The 12077-nt window shown below is 36.9% G+C and overlaps 1 protein-coding gene across 2 annotated transcripts in view; it reads left to right on the forward strand.

Moving 5' to 3' along the window:
• TP53BP1 (tumor protein p53 binding protein 1) overlaps positions 1–12077 on the forward strand; it is a 97378-nt gene that overhangs the window by 70821 nt on the left and 14480 nt on the right. For both annotated transcript variants that reach the window (XM_041744293.1, XM_041744294.1), the window contains 3 exons: positions 675–767; positions 4823–5306; positions 9505–9657. In XM_041744293.1, the coding sequence (XP_041600227.1) occupies positions 675–767; positions 4823–5306; positions 9505–9657 (730 nt within the window). The remainder of the gene's footprint in view (positions 1–674; positions 768–4822; positions 5307–9504; positions 9658–12077) is intronic.

Consider the following 12077-nt stretch of genomic DNA (forward strand, 5'->3'; position numbering starts at 1 on the left):
TTTTGAAGCTAATTCCAGCATTATATCATTTATCTGTAAATATTCTAATGATATTTCTAAAGGATAAGGATTTTATTTTGAACTTGATCATAGTGCTATGCTCATACTTTTAAAATTATCAGTGATTCCTTAATGTCATCAAATATTCAGTGTTCAAAAAAAGTAATCAGTGTTCACATTTCTCCAATTGCCTCATTAAAGATTTTTTACACTTTGATTCAATCAAGATCCAAACAAGGTCTACACATTATCTCTTTAGTTAAAGTTTGATCTGATTTGTCTCATCAAATTTGATTATGTCCCTTAAGTTAAAATGTCTTTTAATATATAAGTATCTCCTTCCCCAACCCCACCCCCATTTTCCCCCCTAGCAATTTGTTGAAGACACTGAGTGGTTTTACTAAAAGAGTATTAAAGTTTAGATTTTGTTGATTGGATCTTTATGGTATTTGATATACTCCTCTGTCCATCTTATTTCTTGTGAATCTTCTTGAGAGTTTTCTTATTGTGCTAATTTATAACAAGTATGAAGAAAGATATTTTGATATAGGGTGGTTTGAGGTTTAGGATACAGAGCAAGAATTTTATTCCCTTTGTGCCTAAAAAGGGTAATCTCCAGAGGTACTTATCCTTTCAAAACTAACACAGTATATTGCTTTAATTTATTATCTTAGTCCTCTGAAGACTGTGTCTGTATTTAGCTGTGTCTGTGAAACCCAACAAGATGATGAGGCTCGAAGTCAGGATCCTCCCTCTGCACCCATCAGGTGAGCATTATTTCCATAGCTGTATTGATTTGCAGAATGGTTGGTACCAAAATCTGGAATGTACATTACTACCATTTTGTGAACTTGAGCTTACATTTTTATCTGAGGGACTGTGACATATTCTAGATGGATTTATAAATGAGCTGTCATGGGAAATTTTATTTAATATTTTATAGACACAGATTTTTGTCTTGATCTGCTTGTTCTTTCAATTTGAAATGGTTCTTCATAAATTTATGAGACTATATCATTCTAAAAAAAGTGAAATGTATCATTCTATATTTTTAAGATTACTCCTTTTTTCTTAGTTTTGCACGTTGATTTATAACAAGACGTTTTGGGGTTTTTAGTTTCCCATAGGGCAAAACTGAGATGTTCACTCCAAATTTAAATCTCATCATACTTGATGGAATTAAGATTTGCCCATGACTTCTTTACTCCATAATCTCTTAGAACTTCCCTGACAGAAAAAATTTTTTTAGTTACAAAGTATTTTTTCTGTTTAAAAAGAAATGTTTGTATGTTTGGTACATACAATTGTACAATTGTATGTTTGGGACATACAATTTTTATACTTAGTATACTGAAGTAATTAATGGCAATGGAAATAAGCTTGTATTTTCATTAGGTGGTATTCAGTGATTTTGTAATTAGGGAATTTGATAATGTTTTGTCAGTGGGTATAATCCTAATAGTATTTTTTTGCAACATAATTTTAATGTTCTTTATTGACATAAATAATGAGAAGAAACATTTCAGTGCTTTTATTAGCATTCTGATTATTAAATGTGAGCTTGTTGATATTGTTGAGAATCAAATAGGTCATATTCTCTATTGTATCAAGCAACTTGTTAGGTGAAATGCCACTTTGTCTGATTCCTAAAGTGATGTAAGAATGGCCCAGCATTACTAAATTTACTGTTGGCATTGTATTGCCTTCCTATTTTACTAGAATATCTTTTTTTTTTTTTTTAAGAATATCTTAAATAGAAAGACAAAGATGCTGGTGATTTTGTTTAACTTTGGTAGAACAAAGGCCTGAGAATTCAGATGGATTTGATTTCAGTTTCTCCACAGACAGACCTACACTCAGAATGTAATGGTTAGAAGTTTGTTAAGTAGGGAGATTTATTCTTACCTCTTTCACTCTGGATTAATTTTATCCAGACTTTTTCTACTAAAATTTGCTTTCTTAGCATAAGTTTCAAACCTGGCATATAGTGACCAAGGTAGGATTGTGTAGCTGGAACTAATAAAGAGAAATATGGCCCTTCTTAACAATTTATTGGATTTCTCTTCTAAAGCTCTTTTCTAGTGCTAAAGATTCTTTCTTTATTGTTTATTGGGACATTCATATACATTTTTATGGTAGGTATTTCTCAGTTTTATGTTTAAGGATTTATGAACTTGGTAGGAGTTGGAGCAACATTTCTGGCAGTATACGTGTTGCAATTAAGGCTTCACTTTTTACCTACTGTTCTATGAACTTGGGGGGAAATGACTGTAATGTTAACATCATTCATTTGATTGATGTTAACATGAGAATGATAAATACCAATTTTTGATATTTGATAGGACTCTGCTGAATATTGCTAATGTTACAATGAGACACCTTTGGTCTTTAGAGAGAGAAGAAAGTTGTTCTGATGAACTCTTTGGGGAAAAAAACCCAACTTAATACTCACCAATTAAATAAAATTTTACTTGGAAAAAAAATAAAATTTTACGTGAGAAGTGAAATTCTATTCAGAAGTTCTACGCTCAATAAACAGCTTCTGTAAAATGTGGTAGGCTTCTTTAAGGGTGGGGAAAGGTGGTAATTGAGTTCTTTAAATAGCAGTCAAGTCCTATGCCTTCTAGCTTTTGACTTTCATTGTTCAACTGTGACATGTTAGCTGTCTGAAAGGTTCAAACATGAATATTCAGGTTATAGAACAAATGAATCAGGTCTTAATTGTTTTATGCAACTAGTATTGATTGAGCTCTGCTGTGTATCTAGCCCTGTGCTAAGTAAATTGTATTTATGGTCACTTATAACCTTATCAGAGGTAGATTTTTCTCATCTGTCTCCTGGTGGTCTTATTCTTACATTTTCTTTATTGTATATATATCCTTATTCATTTGAGGTTCCTGACATGACTTAAACTATTATGACCAAATTTTTACCAGGCTCTTTGGCTAGAACTCTATTCTAAACCTCTCTTTAATCTCCTTTTTTGGTAAGCTGAGCTCAACAAGATAAAATCTCAGAAACTTCTCTTTCTTATTCAATATCCAGGGTAGAGCGTTTCTCTCTCTCTCTCTCTCTTTTTAATAAAGATTTTACTTATTTATTCATGAGAGACACACAGAAAGAGAGGCAGAGACACAGGTAGAGGGGGAAGCAGGCTCCATGCAGGGAGCCGGATGTGGGACTTGATTCCAGGACTCCAGGATCAGGCCCTGGGTCTTAGGCAGACGCTCAACTGCTGAGCCACTCAGGTGTTCCTGAGAGCAGAGCATTTCTCAAAGAGCTCTTCAGGTTTCCTTTTTTTCTGCCTACATGTCAGCTCAGCTCTTACGGGGTCAGAGTTCCTCCCAGATTGAGACAGCTTTCTCTTTCTCAGTGAGTAGTTCCATTTGTCTCTAGCCAAATAAAACAACATTTGACATGTTTTTTAGATCCATGATCATCCTAGCTATTCTTTTCTAGGTATATCTCAGTTTTATAAATGAAGAACTATGATATGCCAAACTGAAACAGATCCAGATATGGTTGCACCATGGTCAGTTCAGAATGGATTCCTTTTATCTTGATTCTGGCTGCTATGCATTTAATATAACCTCAAAATCTTTAGTTTCTTGTTTTGTTTGTAGTGTACTGACTCATTGAACTCATAATTTATCAAAAAGTTAAAAGTTTTTAGCATTTTTTACATGAATTTACTACTTACACAATTAGTTTACTTAATCTGAGAGTAGATTTTTGCAGTTACTCAATGGAGAGAACATTAATTACATTAATTCTTTTGTCCAAAGTTTCTTTATTAAGTGCTTACTATATATTAAGCTCTGTGTTAGATTTTGAAGTAGAGATGAGTAAGACGTGAATGTCAAGTTTCTGTGTAACCTGACCTGGAGTTAACCTGGCCTTTTTATTCTGGTTAAGGACATTTAAGAAAGCCCTTAGGCACCTCAGAGCTTCATGGTATCTGGTTTGTAGGAGACATGAATCAAATGCTTGTGAGATAAATGAATACATTACTGATAGCCAAATGGGAAGACTAACGAAAAAGGAGTAGGTTGTACTTTGAGAGCTTTGAGGAATCAAGTCATTCTGAAATTGTTAGTTGTAAGATACACTAGTATATCTCTCAAAGCTAGAATCTCATCTATAAAGCTATCCTGTATATATTGTTTCTTTTCCTAAAAATATTGATTGAGGTGGAGGGTAAAAAGTATCCAGAATGCTAGGAGTCATTTAAGGATTGTTAGAACCAAAAAAAGCCTAAATAAGACATCTTGACCTAATTGAAGTTTTTGAAGTAGATCCCTAAACTGCCTTCATTGACTGTGACTTTAGTCATGGCTTTACATCTTTTTGTTTACCTTATTCTCCTGTGTCAAGTTTCAGAGTTCATAACTAGTGAAGGGAAGAAATTTTATGACTGTTTTATCATCATGGTGGGATAATCCTTTGTATCATTATTTTTTTAAGAGTGAAATTATGTTGGGGCATCTGGATGGTGAAGTTTGTTGAGCGTCTGATTCTTGGTTTCAGCTCAGGTTGTGATCTCAGGGTAGTGAGATCCAGCCCTGTGTCAGGCTCTGCACTCAGGCAGAGTCTGCTTGAGACTCTCTCCTCTTTACCTTTTGCCCCTCCCCACCGTGCTCTCTCTAAAATATTTTTTTTAAAGGAAATTATATTTAAAAGCCTTATAAGGTGATATGCTCAGTCACCTTATTTTCTCCCTTCCCCACATTTCTCAAATTGACAAATTATGGTTCCTCTTGCCATTACACACACACTCACACTTGCTTACTTGACATGGTTTCTTTATATGGTTGATTTTTAGGGGGAACTCGCTCAGTTTTCCAAGTACTCAAGATGAAGAAGAGAAGGAAAAATTGGAAGGTGAACAAAGGACCAGGCAGAGTCAACAGCCTTTGAAGCCCAGTTGTCCTGTCAAAGACCCTCCTTCTCCTATCTCCCAGCAGGTGGCCACACAGGGGCCATCCAGTCCTCAAGGGGAAGCAATGGAGACAGATGTGCTAGAAGGCCAGAAAGAAGGACAGAATACCAATCAGGAAAAACCTAGTAATGCCTTGATTGAGAGACCCAGCCAAAATAACATAGGAATCCAGACCATAGAACGTTCCCTGTGGGTCCCAGAAACTGTTTCAGCAGCAACCCAGACTGTAAAGAATGTGTGTGAACAGGGGACCAGTACGGTGGACCAGAATTCTGGAAAACAAGATGCCACAGTTCAGACTGAGAGGGGGAGTGGTGAAAAACCAGTCAGTGCTCCTGGGGATGATACAGAGTCGCTCCATAGCCAGGTGAGAGAATGTATAGGGTATCTTAGGGCCCTGCTTTTGACCTTATGGATTCCTGGAGAATTTAAGTTGTGGTACTTGTACCTAATGGTAATTCTTAGCAGTGTTGTATAGACCAGTCATTCAAAACAAAAACAATTTTTCTAGGCTAGAGATAGGGTAGTGCAAATTATGGGTAGCTATAGCCAGTAGAGTCTTTTAGGAAAAATGAAGTAGTGCTGGAATTTGTCAAGTTTTCTTAGTGGAAGAGAAAGCCAGGAATATAGTTTGGGCCCTATAATATTCTCCATTTAATCTTTTCCTTCTGCCACTATTTTTCATCCTCTGTTATGAGCATCATAGCTTATTGCTTCCCTCTCGAGTCTGTTTCACCAAGGTTCCCAGGAACTGAGAGAGTATGAAGCAGAGGAGAAGGCAAAGAGAAGCATGAAAGATAGTGTACCACTGTATAGAAACAACAGTAAGAGGAATAGAGAAAGAAAGGAGGAAGTTCTTAGGTCACTAGGACTGCAGAAAGAGGCTACAGGTAGACATAATGGGAGGAAAAGGATTGGGGCTAATGGAAATAAGGCTGGAGGAGCAACAGGTTCTTGGGAATAGAGTAGGGAAGTGTAGGTAGTAAAAACTGAGTGGGTAAGAAGTGGTGGTAGAAGTGTACATATTAACAGATAAAAGGAAGTTCATAAAATTTCGGCAGTTGGGTTCTATGGTAGGGAAAATTTGGAAGTTACTAATAGTAGTTAAATTGTCTTTGCAGTTGTTCTGATAGATTATCTTCAGTTGGTATCTTTCTAGGAAAGCTTCAGTAGTGATGTACCTCTTGTTTTAATTGTCCAAATTGTTAGTTTTATAAAGATAAAATAATATAGTTCCTCATTATTGAACACCTAGAGTTTATCAGCATTGTGCTCAAGACAACCCATGAGGTTGGTATTATTATTCCCATTTCACAGGTAAAGAAACCAAGCTGAAGAGAGGTTAAGTAACTTGCCCAAAATTTTGCCATCAGTAGGTGGCAGAACGGAAATTTGAACTCAGCATGTCTGACTTCAGAATCGGTATTCTTTTCATTCTGTTATGTTGATTTTCTATTTATTAGTCATGGCCTGTGTAGTCTTGTTCTGTTTATCCATTCCTCTCTAGGAACTCCAGAAATTATTAATATTATTAGCCTTTTAAGGTAACATAGTCTATGAGACCTAAGGCGTAATCATTTTGTACAGATGAAAATTAGCATAGCCTTTTGAATGTAGGGGTTATAGTAGACCAGACCCCATTTTCCATCTGCTTTTACTCCTTTTTTTTTTCTTTTTTTAAAGATTTTATTTATTCATGAGAGACACAGGGAGAGAGGGAGAGGCAGAGACACAGGCAGAGGGAGAATCAGGCTCCATGCAGGGAGCCCAACGTGGGACATGATCCCGGGTCCCCAGGATCAAGCCCTGGGCTGAAGGCGTCGCTAAACTGCTGAGCCACCCTAGTGGCCCTGCTTTTACTCTTAAAGTGTTTGCATTCTGCTACATAATAATTTGGTTTCCCTGCCTTCATAAAAAGAGTTAAACTTGATCCTAAAGATAGCAATCTTGTTGAAGCCACTAGATTATATTTTCCTTTCTTCCTCTGTAAAATAGGGAAACAGTCTCTGCTCCTATCTCATTATAATGATAGCAGGAGCCAGTGAGCCAGAGTGCTTAGTCCTAGGCTTTGGAGGCAGATCACTTCATTTGGGGTATTGTGAGGATTAAATAAGATAAAACATGTAAAGCCCTTAGCACTGGGCCTGGCCCATAGTTAATGCTAAATATATGTTGGCTGCTGTTGCTACCTATTGATTCTATTGATTATTATTATTTTAAATACTGTGATGTGATGATACTATACTACTACTGTGTCATACAGAGTGAATATAACATATTTAAGAGCTAATTGCTCCTGTTAAAGAAAGGTGCTAGAAAAATCTAGGTGGTGCATAGGTGTGTGTAGTTTCACTTGGGAAAGATGAAAAGTTCTGGAGGTGGATATGGTGATGTTTGCCAGTGTGAATGTACTTTATGTCATAAACTGTATATTTAAAAATGGTTACAATGGTAAATTTTATGTATAAACTTTACAATAAAAATTATAGATGGGAGGGGATCCCTCGGTGGCTCAGTGGTTTAACGCCTGCGTTTGGCCCTGGGCATGATCCTGGAGTCCCGGGATTGAGTCCCACGTCAGGCTCCCGGCCTGGAGCCTGCTTCTCCCTCTGCCTGTGTCTCTGCCCTTTTCTCCCTCTCTCTTTCTCTCTATGTCTATCATGAATGAGTAATAAAATCTTTAAAAAATATATGTAGATGGGGTGGTACAGTAACAAATTGGGATTGCTGTGCTGTCTTTTGAAGAATGATTGGAAAATGAGGAAGGCTCTGTGGAGGTTTTCCAAGTTCCAGTGCTTTTGTATCCAGTGCTGGAGAAAAGCATAGGCAGTCTATCTTTGACATTCCTTAAAATTTCACTTCTGTATCCAGTGTGCCTGGGGCCAGGCTTTTAATGAAGGGAAAGTTTAGTTTTGTTTTCATTTCGTTATCTTCTTTTCTAATGACAAGACCCTTAAGTTACTTATCTTACAAAGACTTCTTTTCAAGAGACTATTTGAAGAGCGAGTAAGCATAGCTTCTTTTTATCTGTCCCCTTTCCTTTCTTTCCTTTCATATTCTATCAGACATGTTTATTTAAGTGTCTCTCTTGAAGTCTGGCTGTTGTAGTGGAAGAATGCAGGGAGTCTTCTTGAGAAGTCTGAATACAAGGGGTGTTTATGTATTCCTGAAACCTTTTAGACCTTTATGATCCAGGACCTTGGCTCTGTGTGTGTAGGCAGGAAATCCAGGCTGTCATGGTTCTGGGGCACCCTGATGATTGAGGTGTGACAGACCAGTACTCTAAACACTCATTAATCAGAGTTGTATATATGAAAGTATTTTAAGGAATTGGTTTAGTTTCCATGCTTTTTATTTTGTCTATTCAGATAATTTAAATACCCATTTTAGTAGATACTTCATCCCTAAAATGGAGTTGGAGTGGGAATTATTCAGGTAAATTATTGAAAGCTTTAGTAAATCACTACCACATTAGTCAGTAAAAACCCAGGATCATCATTGCAGTGGTATATATAGTTCTTTGGAAAGACTTGGATCCCTTGACACTGACTACTAAAAGAAACATCAGTCTATTATGGGAAAAGTAAGGTGGGAGAAAAATGTGCGTTTTCTCCTCCTCAGAATTACAGAGCCAGTGGGGTAAGGGGAGTGCATGGATGCTGTTAAATGTGGTATGTGTATTATGAGAAAACATGTATGTAACAGTTGGCATAAAAATATAGGGTTTAAAAAAAAAATATAGGGTTTATTTAAGCTATTTAACTGATTATGGTATAAGTAAATACAAATCCTGATTTACTTTTTCTGTTTTGGACACTAGCTTGGCTCTTAAGTTATAATATATTATTTGGAATAGATTAAATATTTCATATTTAGTTCTGAGAGAAACCTGTGCTATCTAGTTCTCGACATAAATAAACTTTAGTTTTGACTTTACTAATGCAATAAAAACTGCACTGAGGGAGATGGGGTAATTGGATGATGCACATTAAGGAGGGCACATGATGTGATGAGCACTGGGTGTTCTATGCAGCTGATAAATTATGAACACTACATCTGAAACTAATAATATATGTTCGCTAATCAAATTAGAAAAAAAAAGAAATACAAAAAAAGACTGTACTGAGATTAACAGATACTCTGCTTTTATATAAAGTTCTAAGGAATTGCCTTCCTTTTTTTTTAAAGAGATGTTGCAAGTATATGTTTGAATACTGATTGACAAGTCATCATCAAAATCAGAAGGATTATAATGTAACATGTACTTTTAGGGGAATCAGTTTCACTTAAATATCCTAGGTATAAGTGCTAGATGTTATGATTTTGATTTAGACAAAATAGATCATTTTAAGTGATAAACTGATACAAACTCTTCCTAGCCTCTGGCTGTTTAGCTCCTCCATCCCTGTTCTTCTCTATAGGTGAGTAAAAAACAAAATAACTGGAAAATTCCATCACACTAGATTCATGGAACCTCTGAACAGTACTCATCATGAAGAAGTTGATTTACGATTTTGCCATTTTGCAGTGAGACCCATGCTTGTGTTCTCTATTTTCTGTCACAGGGAGAGGAAGAGTTTGATATGCCTCAGCCCCCACATGGCCATGTCTTGCATCGCCACATGAGAACAATCCGTGAGGTTCGCACACTTGTCACTCGTGTTATCACAGATGTGTATTATGTGGATGGAACAGAAGTAGAAAGAAAAGTAACTGAGGTAATACATACTTTGGGTCTATGTGGCAAATTCTGTAGAAAAATTTTCCTGGCTCTCCACTTCCACTCCTACCTGCTTTTCTTGTACAACTAGTTTGTTTTCTTTCCTCTTGTTAGAAAGGTGGAAGAACTTGGTGAGAGTCTTGAATTCTCTGTTTTTCCAAACCATGAGTTTACTGCTTGACCTTTGACCAATTTTTTAACGAGTCCTGTCATGGTTTCAGTTTTTGTAAAGAACAGATTGATGAATCTCTGTAAATCTCTGTCATGTATAAATATTATTTTTAATCCTTGGAAATTCTAATGAGGTTTAGAACTTCCTGCCTCACCCCATCTGTTTTCTCACTCTTTTTTATGTTTACTCATTGTGTCCTTTCTTGGTCTCCATCTGTGTGTGGTTATAGAGTTGCTGGTAGGAGATGCACCTTTATTTCTTAGTAAGATTCATTATGGACTCATTCCCAATATTGGCAAAACACTGGCATTTATTCATTGTTATATTGGACAGTGTTATATTCTGACTTTGTTTAGTCTCATACTGGTTGAAATCAGACAGATTTTCTAGAATTAAAGGTTTGGCACCATTCTTGGTACATATAGTAATTTTTGGGAACCATTTTATTAATTGATAAGAGGTACAGCTACTTCCTTCCTTTTTTACTCAGGCACTTAAAAGAAAAAAAATCTGCCAGCTAGCCATAGAGGAAGTTGAACTGAGGGAGAATTAAACTCTGGCATATAGTTTTATTAAATGGAACATATTATTGTTGTTCATTAATGGGCCCCTGTGGCCCTTGTATCAGAAAGCATTTGACGTTAGTTTGAGAAATTGTCTTGTATTCTTAATTTATTGTACACCAAAATCCCAGATGTTAATTCATCTTCAATTTTATGTTTGTGGAATTTTTTTCAGTGTTACTGCTATTTTGGAAAAATTGGGAACTTATAGCAGCTTTAGAAAAGCAATTTGCTTTCATGAATAGTTATTGTAACTGTTGTAATCTAAAGTGTTATACATATGACTTAATTTATCATTTGATGTGATGCTTTCTAAAGTATATTTCCAGAAACAGCAGGTCCTTTAAATACTCTGAAGGGGAAAAATACTCCATAAAAAAGACTCCTGTTCTCTAGGAGCTTATACTTGATGTGCAACAAATCCAAAACTTGTTGGTTGCTGTCATAGAGGATGGAAAGATGTGTTAGAAAGAGGGGACAGAACCTACTGGCTTACCTGAAGGTGTGGCTAGAAGACTTCACAGAAGATGTAGTGCTCAAATGTGTGGCAGATTATGTTGAGGGGTGGGGGAAAAGGACATTACAGGCAGAATGAAAAGTTACGTAAGTATGTAGGTAGCAGGGCATGCTTAATGAACATTTAGAATCTCAATATGATACTAACAGTAGGATAGGGAATGGTAGGAGAGGATGCCATCGAGGTTGGTAAAGGGCCAAAGTGTAAGGGCTTTGTATACCATAGAAAAAAATTTAGATTTTTATCTGTCTCTTTTAAAAAGCTTTTATTTATTTATTTGAGAGAGAGAGGGAGAGAGAGATAGCTACAGAGAGCATGAATTGGGAGGAGAGTGGGCATGAATTGGGAGTCAGGCTCCTGCTCTGCAGAAGCCTGACTCAGAGCTCAGTCCCAGAACTCTAGGATCATGACCTTCTGCTCAGATTGTGATCCTAGAGTCCTGGGATCTAGCTCTGAGCCAAAGGCAGGTGCCCAGCTGAGTCACACAGGTGCCCCTAGATTTTTTTATCTTTGGTGTGGAGAATTTAAAGAATTTTGGAGAGGGATGCCTGGGTGGCTCAGTGGTTGAGTGTCTGCCTTTGGCTCAGGGTGTGATCTCGGGTTCCCGGGATTGAGTCCCACATCAGCCTCCCTGCGTGGAGCCTGTTCTTCCCTCTGCTTGTGTCTCTGCCTCTCTCCCTCTCTCTGTCTCTAATGAATAAATAAAATCTTAAAAAAATAAAAGAATTTTGGAGAAAGGAGTGACATGCTCAGATTTGCATGTTAGGTCAGATTAGCAGCAGTTTGACCATGAATTGTAATGGGTTGAGGCATAGTTCAGACAAGAGGTAATGAGTGCCAAGTTAGGATAGTGGAAGTATAGGTTGAGAGGAGAGACAAAGATGGAAGAAATACATAGAAGGTGAAATTGGTAGACTCTGGTGAATTCCTAATGTCGGGATCAAGGGAGAAGAAGGAACCTAAGGTGGTGGCTGGGCTTTTTGCTTTTTTCACTGGTTTGAGAGAGATCATTTGGTAAATAATTACCAAGGGTCTCTTTTGTGGCATGTACTGTGCTGGATTTGGGGGATATACCCAGGAAAGAAGATACTGTTACAGTCTTTGTATTAATAGGGCCTCTGTCATTTGGTAGAAGAGACACACAGAAAAACAAGTAAGCAAATACA

Source organism: Vulpes lagopus, chromosome 2, assembly GCF_018345385.1.
Source record: "Vulpes lagopus strain Blue_001 chromosome 2, ASM1834538v1, whole genome shotgun sequence".
NCBI lineage: Eukaryota > Metazoa > Chordata > Mammalia > Carnivora > Canidae > Vulpes > Vulpes lagopus.